The sequence below is a fragment of the Megachile rotundata genome, chromosome 6, assembly GCF_050947335.1.
Source record: "Megachile rotundata isolate GNS110a chromosome 6, iyMegRotu1, whole genome shotgun sequence".
Lineage (NCBI taxonomy): Eukaryota > Metazoa > Arthropoda > Insecta > Hymenoptera > Megachilidae > Megachile > Megachile rotundata.
Window position 1 is genome coordinate 5,269,346 of NC_134988.1, and position 16,456 is coordinate 5,285,801.

The 16,456-nt window shown below is 34.2% G+C and overlaps 1 protein-coding gene and 1 long non-coding RNA gene across 9 annotated transcripts in view; one reads left to right on the plus strand and one right to left on the minus strand.

Annotated features, from left to right (window-relative positions):
• The window catches only part of EndoA (SH3 domain containing GRB2 like, endophilin-A), a 27,702-nt gene continuing 11,246 nt past the window's right edge, over positions 1–16,456 (plus strand). For 4 of the 8 annotated variants that reach the window (XM_076533100.1, XM_076533101.1, XM_003700215.3 and 1 more), the window contains exons 1-5: positions 16–132; positions 7,030–7,113; positions 14,543–14,611; positions 14,852–15,068; positions 15,879–16,012. In XM_076533100.1, the coding sequence (XP_076389215.1) occupies positions 7,069–7,113; positions 14,543–14,611; positions 14,852–15,068; positions 15,879–16,012 (465 nt within the window). In that variant the 5' untranslated portion in view covers positions 16–132; positions 7,030–7,068. Of the gene's footprint in view, positions 133–4,220; positions 4,572–7,029; positions 7,114–14,542; positions 14,612–14,851; positions 15,069–15,878; positions 16,013–16,456 lie in introns of all 8 variants that reach the window. The other 4 variants (XM_076533096.1, XM_076533098.1, XM_076533097.1 and 1 more) reach the window with 3 other exon arrangements.
• Positions 237–2,905, minus strand: LOC143264696 (uncharacterized). Its single transcript, XR_013038621.1, has 2 exons — positions 1,376–2,905; positions 237–1,299 (listed from the first exon to the last, which is right to left on the minus strand). It is a non-coding gene; the product is annotated as an uncharacterized LOC143264696 (long non-coding RNA).

Below are 16,456 nucleotides of genomic sequence, written 5' to 3' on the forward strand. Positions count from 1 at the left end.
CTCATGGTTGAGAGAGCAATCTGGTGTCATAATTGGTAACGATAAACAGCTGTCGTCTGTGTCAAACAGTAGTAAAGGGTTAACTGGATTCCAGTTTTAAATAGTGCATTGTTCTCACTAAGTCTTGCTTCGGTAAGTGTATCAAAACATTATTTGCATTATTTTGTATATTATTTTGAATTTCTACATTTCATGATACATACATGGGAAACGTTTGAATTAACAAGTTGATTCAGTCAGTTGATGCAATGCAGATTTATTTGTTCAGTTGAAATTTTTATAATTGTTTGGCTTTTTCATTCATTACGTACAAAGAATAAATTAAATTTGTATTTTAGTTTTACGTATTTATGAAATGTAAGGAAAATTTGAGAACAAGAATGAACATTAGGAGGACGCCATATTTACTATTAATTGCTTATAACAGCGTCTATGATTGGTTGTATGATTATTATTATTGCAAGTTTAAATTTATATACAACGTGTATACCGGTTGGTTATAGATCGAAACTGTATGAAGTTATTTTCCATGCAATTTTTATAATTTCACTGTTCTCGGTTTGAAATGTAACCTGTAAAACTTCATTGCTTTGAAGAATTCAATGGAAGTTAAAATATTTGAGATTTATGTATACCAGTCTTACGATTTTTCCAGCTATTGAATACGTTAAAATTAGTACGTATCGATCGAATGTTGTGATCGATAAAGCAGAGAGTACTTAAGATTTTAGATTTTTAGAATTTGGAAATCAAATTAGGAAAACAGGAACTTTGAAATTTTTTTCTTTTGTACATTTGTTTCTTGTGCTGTTTTCCTACAAATGTCAAAAAACCAGCCAAAATGTCGGCGATGCACGAAAGTTATATCCTATCTTCTAAGATTTCAAATTTAGAATTTTGAAACTTAAAAATTTAGAAATTTTTGAATTTTGAGATTTGTTAACTTTTTAATTTTGATATGTTGGAACTTTGACACTACAATTTTAGGACTTTAATGCTGGGTTTGGATTTTTAGACTCTACAATTTCAGAATCTTTAAACTTTAGAACTTTAGAATTTCAGGAGGTTGGGATTTTGGAACTGTGGAATTTTATGATTTTGGGTTTGTCAGTACTAATTTCGTCGAAATGGGGGAAAACGAACATATAAATGTATATTTTTATCTGTCAACTTTTATCGAACTGTTTTCCTATATTCGTCCGGAGAGTCGGCGACTCACAGGTCTGGGTGTATCGATATTCTTGTTCATCGGTTTTCCCGTTTTCTTGTTACTTATTTATATATTACACTTGTTTCCAACTAAACGTAGAATTCTTGAAATGTATATTTCCTTATAAAGTAAACTACATAACAAAAGTGAAAGTTGTGACATTACCCGAGATGTGAATCAAAATTGCATTTTTTCCAAACTGCGGGTTGTTTCTCGAAATTAACGTTGAAGTCGATATAATATATCATTCGATGTTTCTTTTTAATTTCGATATCTCGCGTCTCAATGAAACATTTTTGTTTTTTATATGAGTACTCACGGACTTAATGTAAAGCTGGTAGAAATTGAAAGTAAAAGTTGGGGGCCTTCGGCAGATTAATGTCTCCTGCCGGACTGACGTATATTTTTAGAAGTATTTTTTACGAACCGTGTGGGGGTGGTTTGCACAGAAAGGATGTACACTCAGACACACGGGGGGCGTGCAAAGCGACAAAACGTTATCGAATGATAGCAGCACCATGGCCCAGTCGTTTTGCGATGATTCCTTTCTGACTAAACATTCTAAAGTTATGAATTCTTGATGGGATAAAATTACTTTTGCATTTATATATGAATCAAAATGACCCGTCATTTTTTCTTTTATTTTAATTTCGCTGGAATTTTTCTATTACATTGCGTAGCCGGTAGCCGGCAGTGAACTATTATTGTTATGACGACGATAAAATTTGAAGAATTAAATTCATAAATACGGCTGTACGCGTGATACCGACGATATAAATATTTTCAGCATATTGTGCCCTTTTCCCAGTTTCATGCAAGTTTTCTACACCTTTCCGTGCTCTCTTTGTTGCATTTAATACTGTGACCTTTAATGCACAATTTCTAGAGTATAGTTGGGTTGGAAATATAGTAAGGTCGTAAAATATAGCGTGGAGTACCTCCATTGAAGTAACTATATACGTTTAGTTCATTTTTTTCAGTGCGATGCGAATACCTGTATGATTTTCGCAGAAATATAACGTAATCGTAAATCTGGTCAGTTGGTAAAATACATGTTTCAACGTTTATGGACTTTTGACCTACCGGCACGTTATATTTTGGCGACAAATATATAGGCGCGAGCATTTTATACCTAACGGAAACTTCAAATGATCAATACATGTATAATATCAATATTTCAGGATCGTTGCGGTCTATATTGTGAATAAATTCTTAAAACTACCTAATTTAAACATTTCTGAATGTAACAATTCTCAAATTCTCAAGTGTCAAATCTTGAAGTTCTTAAATTCTCAAATTCTCAAATTTCCAAATCTCTAAATTATGAAATTTATAAATTTGTGATTTGATAATCGATCGATCAATGATCACTAAGCGATGGTGTCCTTTGTGTGATCATTTTCCTAGGAAATTTTGCGACGTTCGCCAGAGTACACATTACACGTATCGGACACCTCTAGAATAATGAAAATGTCTAAAACTTCAGAAAAATTAACATTCCTCGCACACTCGAAGTCATAACAAAGATCATGCTCCACGAAGGATGTCAACCATAACTAAAAGAACAGCATACCGATTCATTTATTTATACTCGAGTAAAGAGCCCTCCCATATCGAGGGAAATCACGTTATCGACGTGTCATTGCCTTTCATTGATAGATCGTCAGACTGAATGGGTGCGCGTTAATTCCGCGTATTGCCCTTTCGCCTTTTGCCCCGGGAGTAATCGTCGAACAGGCATTCGGGTTCCGTGAGCATTCGTGGAACAGAAACGCGTGAATAACGGGGGTTGGGTTAACACAACACGCAATTAGCGCAGAGAAAGCTAAATAAAATTGACTGAAAAGTCAATTTTAAGTCAATGACAAAGAAAACAGAGAGAAAAAGGGAAGAAGGGAAAGTGGAGAGAATGAGAGAACGGAGAGGTTAGGATGAAAGAGTATGGCACGCGAGAGTGAAACGGCTGAAATGGTGGGGGGGGATGTTGGGGGCGTGATGACAAGAGGGTGGGGGCGAGTTAGCGAGGGGGAGAGACGGTGAATCCCAGGGAGAGACGGGAAGGCCAGGGAGACGAGAAAAGCCGCGGACAGAAACGTGAAAGCAGCTGCAAAATAATTATTTGACTAACAATAACAAACGAATAATTAGTTGATTGTCGATACAGATGAAAACCTGAAGTATAACCTAAGTAAAATCAGGGATCGAAATATAGGCTAAGTAGGCTATAGCCTGAGGCGGTCGTTTTGTAGTGGTGGCGGTTTTTTAAAATACATAATTCTGTTTTGAAGCAAATAATTTTGTTCAGTTTAATTTTTCTTTTAATATATTAAATGTATATTTATTTTTTATTACACGTTGTAATAAAATCATTTTATATAAAAATACATTTTGTTCACAGAAATTAGTAAATATTGTTGTTATTATTATCATCCATAAAATATAAGTTATATATTATTGTTTGTTAGATAAATCCGCCATGAAATTTATAAAACTTAAATATTGCTGGTTATTCTCTTGACTCTCTTCTTTTTTTTATTAGGAGGCGATTATGATAGCCTAGGTTTTCAAATGTACTGTTTTAAAATTTCATAATTAACGAAATTATTGAAAAAACTTATCATCTGTTGTAACTACAATTTCTTATCGTGTTTTCTCAAAATTAAAAAATGTATATTATATCACTTTTTTTTTTAAATAAACATATTTATTGTTAGTTACTTATTTGTGAGAGTTCAAAAATGTTCCCTTTTTTAAATTCAAAAAATCGCACAAGAAGATTAAGCTACAATTTTTGAGTACATCTATATTTAATATTTGAACTATCTCATACATAAACAAACGACATTCATTTACCTCGTTTATATGGAAATTTCAAATTAAAGAACAATTTCGCGTTATTCATTATTCACTCACGAAATTACTGTCTGTTATTTCCGACTAACGAATAAATCGAATTCACTCGTGATCTTTTTGTTCGTTATTCTAATTAATTTTTGCTCAACACCGAAAGGGAGTAGGGTGAAAGAGAAGGGGAAAGTCAGGGAAAGACGAGGAGATTCAAGGGAGAGACAGGGAGAGGAAGCACTGGCAGGGAGAGACGGGTGGGACGGCAAAGTCGGGGAGAGAGAAGGAGATCTAGGGATGGACGAGGAGAACCAAGGAGAGGGAGGGAGAGACTCGTGGCCGGGTATCGATCGTCAGCTAGAAAACTACCCTTCGAGGAAGAGGCGCAGTGTGCAAAACCGACTACGTGCGGGTCGGTGGTGCCTGTGGTGTTCGCGGTCCACGCGGATCTCTGGAGTTTTACTTTGTGCCTCGCATTTTCAGTCGTCGTTTGGACGTGCTGTTTGGACCTAACTAGGTGAGAGATTCATCTGTCCTCATCAGCATCCTTTAGGAACATTCTTCGTTTCATCATCCGACACGATTCAACAGAACAGAACATTTTAGCGATATTTCGTTCCCACTGCTGTGGTTCATCAGGGGCTCTCCCTCTCCCCCTACGTCAACCTCTTTATCGCTTTCCGATCGCTGGCACGTACGTTTCGTCTAACATTGTGAACAAAGTTAGGCATGTAGGTGAATTTCTTTCTCGTACGAAGGGCCGCGAAGAACCTCTAGCGTCTGTCTTGGGAGACTGTCGTTAATTCCTCTTTATGAGAGCTACACAGTCTATTTTTGGATCTTCATCCTCCGACAGGCTTGTTAGAAGAACTGGTACGAAACGTGCGTGATGTAATTTCGACGGGAGAAACTACCAGCCTCGGCTACTTCTGATTCACAAGATTAAGATTTAGCCTCGGGGCTACTCTGATGGTGTACGGGGTGCACATGTGAAACATGCGCAGTAGAGAGACACGGAATATTGAAAATTGTCACTTTGTCGTGCAATGTGTAAAGGAAGGACAGAAATGATGTAATTTTACGAGCTAGGTAATGTCTAGGAAGCTGCAGACTCCGGGTCTACCTTGGTAGTTTATGGGGTGCACATGTGTTTTTGCGCATTGGGGCTATTAATGAAAATCATTTTGTTAACTTGTAAGGACATAAATGAGATGTAACTTTCACGAAACGATTAGATAGTGACTAAAAGGTCTTTAGGGCTATCCTGGTAGTATACGGGGTGCACATGTTCTTTAGGAAACTATGATATATTAAAAAGGATCACTTTATGATGCAATGTGTAAAACAATAGTACGCGATCTAATTTTTACGATCAGGTAGGCTACGACCTTCAGGGTTGCCTTACGAGTACATGTACTGGGGATGCACATGTATAAATTCTTTAGGGGAGTATGACATACCAAAAAGAATCACTTTATGGTGCAATGTGTGAACTAATAGTACGCGATCTAATTTTTACGATCAGGTAGGCTACGGCCTTCAGGGTTGCCTTACGAGTACATGCACTGGGGATGCACATGTACAAATTCTTTAGGGGAGTATGACATACCAAAAAGAATCACTTTATGGTGCAATGTGTGAACCAATAGTACGCGATCTAATTTTTACGATCAGGTAGGCTACGGCCTTCAGGGTTGCCTTACGAGTACATGCACTGGGGATGCACATGTACAAATTCTTTAGGGGAGTATGACATACCAAAAAGAATCACTTTATAGTGCAATGTGTGAACCAATAGTACGCGATCTAATTTTTACGATCAGGTAGGCTACGGCCTTCAGGGTTGCCTTACGAGTACATGCACTGGGGATGCACATGTACAAATTCTTTAGGGGAGTATGACATACCAAAAAGAATTACTTTATGGTGCAATGTGTAAAAAATAGTATATGACGCAATTTTTACGAACAAAATGTGTAGACTATTAGGTAGAACGCTGTAGCTTTTAGGGTGTCCTGCAAGTATATGGGATGCACATGTTTGTGTATGCGGGACATTTAAAGAAATCACTTTGTCGTGTAATATGTAAAAGAATTGAAATAGAACGTAGATGACGTAATTTTTACGAAAAAAACGATTAAATTATCAGGTATGAGGTTGCAATTTTCAGGAGCTGCCCTACTAATATACGAAATGCACACGTGTGTCTACATATTGTGGGCATGGAATATTAAAAAGAACCCTGTCGTGCAAGTTATCAATGAAAAGTAGAAGTACAACCTACATGATCTAATTTTTATGAACAGTACAAGTGGATCATCAGTAGGTTGCAGTCTTTATAGTTATTTTATTAATACATGGAGTGCATGTGTCTCTGTGCATGCAGGATATGGAATATTAAGAAAGATCATTTTGTCAAGTAATGTGTAAAGAAAGAACAAAAATGGCTCGTGCATAATGCAATTGTTTAAGAAAGAACAGCTAGACATGGAATACATAACTGTAGCCTCTGTGGTAGTCCTGTTAGTATACGAGATGTGCATATATCCACATGGGGTTTTGAAATATTAAAAAAAAATGTCTTCGTCAAGTAATGTTTGAGGAAGGGAAAAAATATAACGAGTATGGTAATTTCGAAGCAAGTAGACACGAGGCACAGTATAGGAGGCTGCAATTCTGAGGGCAGTCTTGTTAGTATATGGGTGCACATGTACAACGTACGCGTCATGGGGTCATGGGATACTGAAAAGAATCACTTTACCGTGCGGCGTGTATGTGTGTCGGCAATTATTACATCAGAAGTAAATCGTGATGCTGGAAAACGTGGTCGATCGATAACATTGAAAATTATCCGTCCGTGGAACTGGATCTGGCATACGGCCAACCGGCACAGTCATCAATCCTAACCCCTTCTTTCCTTTTTTTCATTGAAAGTTTCGATTGGTTAACCGCATACATGGAAATTTCTGTTGCAGACTTTGTTTTCCTTGGAGAGCGGCTGAACATCCACCACCATGGCGTTCGCGGGGTTAAAGAAACAGATTAACAAGGCTAATCAGGTGAGTGCTTCTGTGGGCTTTTCTGGATTTATTTATCGAAATGCGGTAGACTCTCGTTACATTGCTTTGGGTGGAGTTGTAGGAGCGGCGAATTCTTGGAGGTGGCAATATAGAAAGCTTCTTTGATCGCTTTCGTGGATTTTTCTGCGTTCATTGAGGGAGAGTTATTACGATATAATGCGTATGGGTCTAGCGTGTGGCGATATAATGAGTATAGGCTTAACGTGTGGCAATACAACGCGTGGAAAATCTAATGCAAAGTAAATCAAACATATGATAAATTTATTGCTTCTATAAATATAATGAGCAGTCAATTTAATGTTTGATATACCTCAATGCGTAGTAAATTTAATGCGCGACAATATAACGCGTGGAAAATCTAACGCGAAGTAAATCAAATATGTGATAAATTTATTGCTTGATAAATACAATTCGCAGTCAATTTAATGTTTCATAAATCTCAATACGTAATAAATTTAATGCGCGGCGATATAACGCGTGGAAAATCAAATGCGAAGTAAATCAATTTAATGTTCGATAAATACAATCCACAGTGTATTTAATGTTTGGCAAATCTAATGCGTGGCGATATAACGCGAAGTAAATTTAATAGGTGGTATTTAACTCATGGTGATATTATGCGTAACAAAATCAATGCGTGGCAATATAACATGTAGTATATCTACTCATGGATATTTGGTACATAGCCATTTAATGCGTGGCGATATAACGCGACGTAAATTTAATGAGTGGTAAATGTAACTCCTAGTGATGTTACGCGTAACAAATTCAACGCGTGGCGATATAACGTGTAGTATATCCACTCATGGATATTTGGTACATGGCGATTTAATGCGCGGCGATATAACGCGAAGTAAATTTGATGGGTGGTAAATATAACTCATAGAAATATTACACGCAATAAATTTAACTCGTGGCGATATAACGTATAGTTTATCTTTGCGAGATATTTAGCGCATGGCGATTTAACGCGTGGTGATTTAACGCGAAGTAAATTTTAGGTACAGTAAATTTAATGCACGGTGATATTACGTGTCATAAATGTAATACGCGGTGATCTAACGCATGGCGATTTAATGCATAGTAAATCTAACGCGAGGTGATATAACGTGCAGTAAATGTAATATATAGTAAAACATAATATAACGTGAAATGATATAACCAGACCATACGCGGCGATATAACGAATGTTTCAAAACGCATAAAAATCTCGTTCAATTAAAAATATAACGAGATTCTACTGTAATTGGAAACTAGTACGCGTGAAGGTTTGAAAGTGGCAATACAGCGGGAGTCAACTGTATCTCTGTCAAGCGTAAATATTTAATTGGAAAAATGGAACGAAGTCTTCCATAAAAAGATATTGTTTTAGTAGTTGTGCTTGTGACAAAGGTCGTAGGTTATCAGTTCCCATCAAAGATATTTCATTGATTATTGAGAAATTAGGGACCGAGAAAGATGAAACTGCAAGAAATGTGGCACAATGCTTTCCTACAATTCAATGTGGCTCGCTGCAACTTTTTGACCCGGTTTTAAAGTTCCCTGCCTGAAATCTGGAACTTTGCTGTTGGGACTGAACGTGTTAATTAAGACTTGTGTTACATCTTTTGTAATATGATTATACTGTAATCGAATAGTAACTAGATTGAGTTTCTAAGAGATTAATAATCTTATTAATAGAAGTTTTCATTTCATTTGTTCATTTTTCAGAAAATTTGAACAGTAGAATAACTTAACAACACTTATAGTACATATATGATAATTGTTTCTTCTAATCAGTTTCTTATAGATTTGTTTACTCTGTAAAATTTGCAAAATTCATTTATCCATTTCTTCAAATTTAATTATCCTAATAAACATTGGTTTCATATTTACAATGATTTAAGGTTAAAATAAAATTCCTTTTACAGTGAAAACTATTATGGACTTGAAAATGTGGTTCGATAGAATTTTTTAAAATTTCATTGAAAATTTATTGTTTGTGCAAAATAATGCAACAAGATGATATCTTATGTAATTATTGAACGTGGAACAAATTGATCGTAATGCGGTAACGAGTGACACAAGTAGATTTTAAAAGGCACTATTGAGGTTTCGACTACGGTTTCAAATCTTACTTTCTTTTTCAAATTGTCATCATTTTCTAGTTCTGCCAATTAAGGGTTATACACGTGCAGAACAAGAAATGATTAAATAACTTGTAAACTTCACGAACATGTGCAGTTATAATACACATTACTTAACTGTAAGATAATTGAACACGACTAAGATAAGTACACATGTTTTTACGAAATAACTGGCAGTTAAATAATTTTATTATCAGTTTCGAGGAAGATGAATAATTATACTTAATTAAGTATAATTGTAATTTATCTACAAGTGAACAACTGTTTTTGCGGGACAGTTAATTTTATTACAAATTTCAAGTTTAAGTAAAATGTACAATTAAAGTACAATTTGTAAAGATGCATATGGTAATTTTGGAAAAATTATAAAAGGAAATGAATAAATATTTTTATTGAAAAACTATTGTCGCAGTATAGCTGATGGTTATAATAATTTTATTACGAATTATCAATTACAATAAATCATACAATTATATAATTTATCAGCCCGTATCATTTATTTGCAAAGTAGCATATGGTAATTAAACAATAATTTGATTGATCACAATAATTTGATCACGAATTTCAAGCTTAAATAAAATATAGAATTATTTGATGCGCATGGTAAATAAGAATAAAGATTTTGAATAAAACCGTAGATCATTTTCACAATATTTACAATAACGTTATCAAGCAGAAATAAAATATACAATTATAATATAATTAGTCCATAGTTATATGGTAATTTCGCATCGTCAAGAATGAAAATGCACGAATGCTTAACCCAATTTACCTTGCAATATTGATTACTATGTTCGAATACCTCGCTAAAGATTGTTGCTCCATTACGTTCCACTGGAATGCTCTTCGCGTTTGATTATACTTCAACAAAATTGATTATTATCGTTTCTCTTTTTTTAACATCTAAATCCTCCTATTTGTTGTTTCATGGACCAGTTCTTTTTTTTAACGACTATTTTCGTATCGATCGATCCATTCGTACAGCGTTCTGACCCGAGGACAAAGGTCTTGTCCGCCTTAATGTATCTTGAGTGGAACAATTAATTCTTATTTAGGCTGACACTTATTAAATTCGAGATGGAAAACGTGCATTGTCGGCGTTAGTCGTGCTTTCAAGAGAACACTAATTGTTTACGAATCGATGGGAATCGTTCAAATGCGCCATAAACAGAAATATCGGTTCATTGAATTTAACGATGCAGATATTCTGCTATCGATACACTTTCTATAGTTATATCACGGAGTTATTCATTCCGATTTGCTGAGTCTGAGAAACGATGCTTGAGTGGCATAAATTTCAATCATAGAAGGATAATATTGGGTTCATGAAAATTCATGATGGAATGAATGAGAATATTGTGAGAAAGCGTTCGTTTATTTTTAATCTTCCGGATTATTACGGACGGATAGTTTCAGCGATTCTATTTGTCCAGATTCAAGGATTTCTACGCTTTATGCTCGGGGAAAGTAAAAGTATTTTGATTTCAGGTGAGGAAGTATAGGAATGTGCGAAATAGGGAAGTTTAAATTAGAAGGAAATGGAATTGTATTTTATTTATTTGTTTTACAAGTTCTTTGGTTATTTTCAGTATTTGTTGTCCGGGTGAGATAAGAGATGAGTGGAAGTAGGAAAAGACAAAACTCCAAAATTTTTAAATAACAAAAATCTAGATTGAAATTCTGAAATCTTAAAGTTTTGGCATTAAGAAATCTCGGTTTCAAATTCTCATAGTCCAATATTTAAAAAATTCTTGTTCAGAGTTTAAAAATCCTAAATTTTCAAAGCCTCAAAGTTCCACAGTTTTAGAATTTCAAACGTCCACAAGCTAAAAATTTCAAAATTGCAAAGTCCAAAAGTTCCATAGTCTTAAAGATTCAAAAGTCTCAAAATTGTAAAGATCAAACAGCTCAACATCTCATAATTTCAAAGTCTCAGAGTCTTAAAGTCTCAACATTTCAAGGTGCAACAGTCACGCAATTCAACACTTTAAATTTTCCGAAATCTCAAAATGTAGAAATCCTGATTTTTCAAAATCTTAAATTCCCAAAATTCTTAAATCTCAAGGTTTCAAATTTTCTAAATTTCAAAACTTCAAGGTCTCAAAGTATGAAACCCTCAAATTCTGAAAGTTTTCGATTTTAAGAATTCTTAAATATCAAAGTTCAAAACTTTCTAAAATTTCAAAGTCTCAATTTTCCTCAATTTCAAAACTTCAAGGTTTCAAAGTTTGAAACTCTCAAATTCTCAAAGTTTCAAAGTTTCATAATTACTATATTCCACAATTTCAAAATTCTTACATCTCAAAATCTCAAAGTTTCAAATTTTCTAAATCTCAAAGCCTTAAAGTCTACAAGTCTCATGTTCCCAAAGTCTTAGAATTTCATAATTATTAAATATCAAAGTTTCAAACTTCTCAAATTTTCAAAATCTTAGAGTTCCATAATTCTTAAATTTCAAAGTCCTCAAGTCTTAAAATTCTTAAATCTCAATATCTCAAAGTCTTAATATTCCTAAATTTTAAAGCTTGAAGGTTGCAAAGTTTGAAACTCCCATATTCTCAAAGTCTTAAAGTTTCATAATTTCTATAATTGAAAATTCCATAATTCTTAAATGTCAAAGTCTTAATATTCCTACATCTCAAATTCTCAAAGTCTCAAAGTTTTAGAATTCTTAAATTTCAAAGCTTCAAGGTTTCAAAGTTCAAATCCCCCAAATTCTCAAAGTCTCAGAGTTTCATAATCCTAATATTACAAAGTTCAAAATTGACCAAAATCTCAAAGTCTCATAATTCCTAAATTTCAAAGCTTTCAAATTTTTATATTTCTAACACTCAGAGCCTCAAAGTCTCAATACTTCTAATTCCCAAAAATTCCAAAGTCTCAAAATTTATAAAAGCAAAGTGTTTTAAGTCTTAAGAATTCGAAACTTCTCATTCAAATTACTCATTTCTCCGCATTTCTACTCATCCGCCTCTACCTCTTCCTGCTGCTCTCCATTTCTCCTAGTCTCCCCTCCGTTTCTCTCTAAATCCGTGCATCGCCGACGTTCCGGACGTATACTTTGTATTTGTACAGATAGAAACGAGCAAAAATAAGTACAGATAGGAAGAAGCGAGGAGAAACATGCATTACTTTGTCAATAATTATTTTTCGGCTGTTCAAACTCCCAAAGTAATTTATTAAAATTATAGTACTACATATCTCTAACGACCCTCGTAGTTATCCTCTCAAATTAACCCTTAATTACCGTGACTAACAATTTTAATCTGCTTGATGTATTTTATATCTGTTTCCGATACGTGTATAAGTACCACTGTTTTATTATTTTTATTTGCACGTACAACTTTTAATAATGTTACATTAAAGAATAAGAAATGATTTTCTGAAAAATATATTGTGTGCATTGAAAGTTCAGATTTAAATTAATGGGATTAAATTTGATCTCATCACGATACTTCACACTCAACAACTTGCTTGTTCTCTGTCTTTCTCGGTTACACATTTTTTAAGAGGATTAAACAAGCATATACGGTTGTAAAGCGTTGCAGTTTTATTAAGTCAACATTGTTTTCGGTCAAATTGTCCGGAGTTTATTTACGTGTCTAGTATTTCTTGAGAGCGTGGCTTTTGTAAAATATTCACCTTTGTAAAGTGGAACCTGACAGAATCTCTGTGCTTGCTTTGGTTACGAAATTATTCAAAAATTCTTAAAAAGACTATAGATTTACAACAATAAGAAAAAGTCCATTCTAAAATAAAATTGAAAAACCCTTAATAAACATCTAAGTTAAAATCTACTTGGCCTGAGTAGGTTCGAATGTACAAACGTAGATTTACCGTTTTTGTCTCGAAACAATTGTTTCATTTCTTTCGCGCATAATCGCCGCATAAATTTAAATCGGATGGTAGGCGATATTGCAAGTGCCGGATGTGGGTTAGATTTACTCTAGAACGGCGTTTAATCGGCATTGCTACCTATGTATGTTCCTGCGTGCGGTACCGTGTAACTAGGTCATCGATAATATAGGTCAGGGTCATATCAGATTCTGTCAAATAATCGCGTTGCTTGGCTTTTAAACCTCCCAAGGATTACGGCCATATTGTTGCTTCCATGAATTGCTCGAGGTGAACGAATCTTCGATGGACATTTTGGACATCGACAGCCCTTTTAACATTACGATTATTAAAACCGTCGAGATTTTTCTCGATATTTTATTTGACTGTCATTGTGACGAAAAATCTACGACTTAGTCTTGCGTGTTTTTCGTCTAGGTTGGCAGAATTTCAAAGACATCGCTTTGGATCAATTGACTGCGGGTGTTATTGATCCGGAGGAACTATCCTTTCTGCCACTGGCACTTTCCCCCTTTTCGGACTTCTATGATTGTATCATTTCCTTTGATCCCTTCTATATTTGTCATCTCGCTTCCCACTTTCATTTTCGCTAAATCTTCCGTTACGAGCACTGGACTGTAAGGTCACTTCAAGGACTTTGAGACACTTCATGATTTTAACGTTTCCTCTTCGCGTTCAATGAACTATGAGTATATTCATATCGAGATAACACTTTTAAACGTACTTTAAGAGACAATGATTTTTGAAGAATTTTATGAATTAAAAATTACTTGAAATTAGGAGATACGGTGATGGGGGGAACATAGTAAATTAAGATTGCTCAAAGATTGCATAGCTGAGGATCGCATTAAAAGTCGAGATGTTAAACAGTGATATGTTTGATTATAAATTTGGAACAATAGTATTGGCTTGTGAAGAATAATAAATTATCTACGTATTTCATAAAAAGAGAGACATACAATTAAAAGTAGAATTTCATTTTATTATAACACTAAATATTTCAAGAAATATATACAAATTTTAAGTTTTTCTAATTTTCATTCTCAAATTCAGGATTAACATTCATTGTCAATAAATATTGAGCTTTCTGAAATATTGATTACCTGAGGTCATCATTTATTTTGACAACTTTTGTTGTCAAAATATAATTAATGATATTCTGATACATAGTTCCAATATGGAAGAAATATATTATATTTCTAAAATTTTATAGTTTTTCAAATGATACTATAATTGAATTTCATAGAATTTAAACCAATTTCATTCAAACCTAACCATCTAAACTTGCCACCCTGTGTAAATACACGTGTTGCATCATCTATAGAATCGTCCCTGCTGTTGACTTTAAAAGTTTATTACGCCTTTGTTTCATCACCTTTGAGCTGCACCTGCTACTCGTGCTAATGAGATGAATCTCTATTTTGCAGTACATGACAGAGAAGATGGGTGGTGCTGAAGGAACGAAACTCGACGTTGACTTTATGGACATGGAGAGGGTGAGTATTTCTAAGAACATTCTTGAGGCTTCCATGACATGCCTCTGTTGCGTCGCGTAACCTTGAATCGATTCTGATTACATTGATGATAAATTTCGCTACTTTTCTTGGTTATTGACGCCTGTAGACGCTCGAGAAATTCCCTAGCCTTGTGCTATAGGCGTCCATAAGTCACTAATTAATATTTAGTTATAATAAACAGTTCCTTACATTAATAAGAATTTGAATATTTGGTTGCAGAAAACAGATGTTACGTATGAGTTGGTGGAAGAGTTACAAGCGAAAACGAAAGAGTTCCTTCAGCCAAATCCAAATGCTAGGGCAAAGATGATAGCTGTTAAGGGTATCAGCAAACTCAGTGGTCAGGCAAAAGCGTCCACTTATCCTCAGCCTGAAGGTATCCTTGGGGATTGCATGCTGATGTATGGCAAGAAGCTAGGAGAGGACAGCATTTTTGGTATGTTCCTGCGAAAGAAGATGAATCAGGAGAAAGTAGGATTTTTGTTGATCATGTCTAATCTTACTGGTTCTTTTGATGTATGGAACAAGAAGTGTATTGCTTTTTCTAATTAGAATGTATTGAATATTAACAGTTAATAACTTTCATTCGTCATGTTAGGTCATTCAAAAAGTTCATGCCGCTTTGTATTTACATTTAAAATGTTTGGCTGCATATAGGATCTGATGAATGATTTTTAAGACGCAATTGAGAGAAATAGCAGGTTAAATATTAATACTGTTGCAATAATGCAGTAATAACTATAAACATGTATGCAGTTTATTAATTTATTTCTCCCACTGTGATATTTTTTAAGTGGCAAAAAGTATGGGGAAACATAGATGACTTATGAAGAATGGTTTAATAAAAACCAGTATCATTGTGTCTCTAACAAACAAATGAGAAGAAGCTGTAGAAAGATTATGTTTTCCTCATGATATTTGAAGGTATGTTCAATATTTTGATTTAATCATTGATTTAAAGTATGGCACGAACTTTTGGAATCACCTAATATATAAAAGCAATAAAATAAAATTTTTTATAAAGACCATATTATCTGCACATTAATATAATGTGTATAACGTTGACATAGTTCACATGGAATATTTGATAAAGGTCTTTAGAATAAAAGCATAGAAATCTCTGTGAATATTTAAATGGCAAAAGTAACTTTCTTTAAGTACCTTACACTAAGAATAAGTACACATAAATATGGATTCAAGTAGTTGCTAATTTCTGTCATTTATCTTTTCTAATTTCTGTTTGTAGCTCAGGCTCTTATTGAAATGGGCGAAGCAATGAAGCAGATGGCGGACGTGAAATATTCGTTGGACGACAATATTAAGCAAAACTTCCTGGAGCCTCTGCACCATTTGCAGACTAAGGATCTGAAGGAAGTGATGGTGGGTGGTAGCAATTATTGAAAAACTTCTTTTCCACTTTCTCTACAATGTCCATAAACATATATACTATGTTTATACACATGAATACTCGACAGTGTTGTATTGATAATATATGATCAAGAATTTGAGGTTTGTAGACTTAGAAATTTGGGCATTTGATAATTTGTGAATTTAGGGATTTAGGACTTTGAAAATTTGAGGTTTGAAAAGTAGGATATTTAAAAATTTGAGAATTTGAGAACTTATGAATATGAAAACTTATGGTCAGTGTTTATTGAAAATATTGAAACATTGATAGCATTATATTGACGATACTGAAGTATTGATAATATTGTATTGACAGTACAATATACTGTCAATATTTCAAAGTTCTAAGTACTTATTGACAGTACTGCAATATTGACAATATATATATATTGATTATGATAACCCTGAAATGTTAAC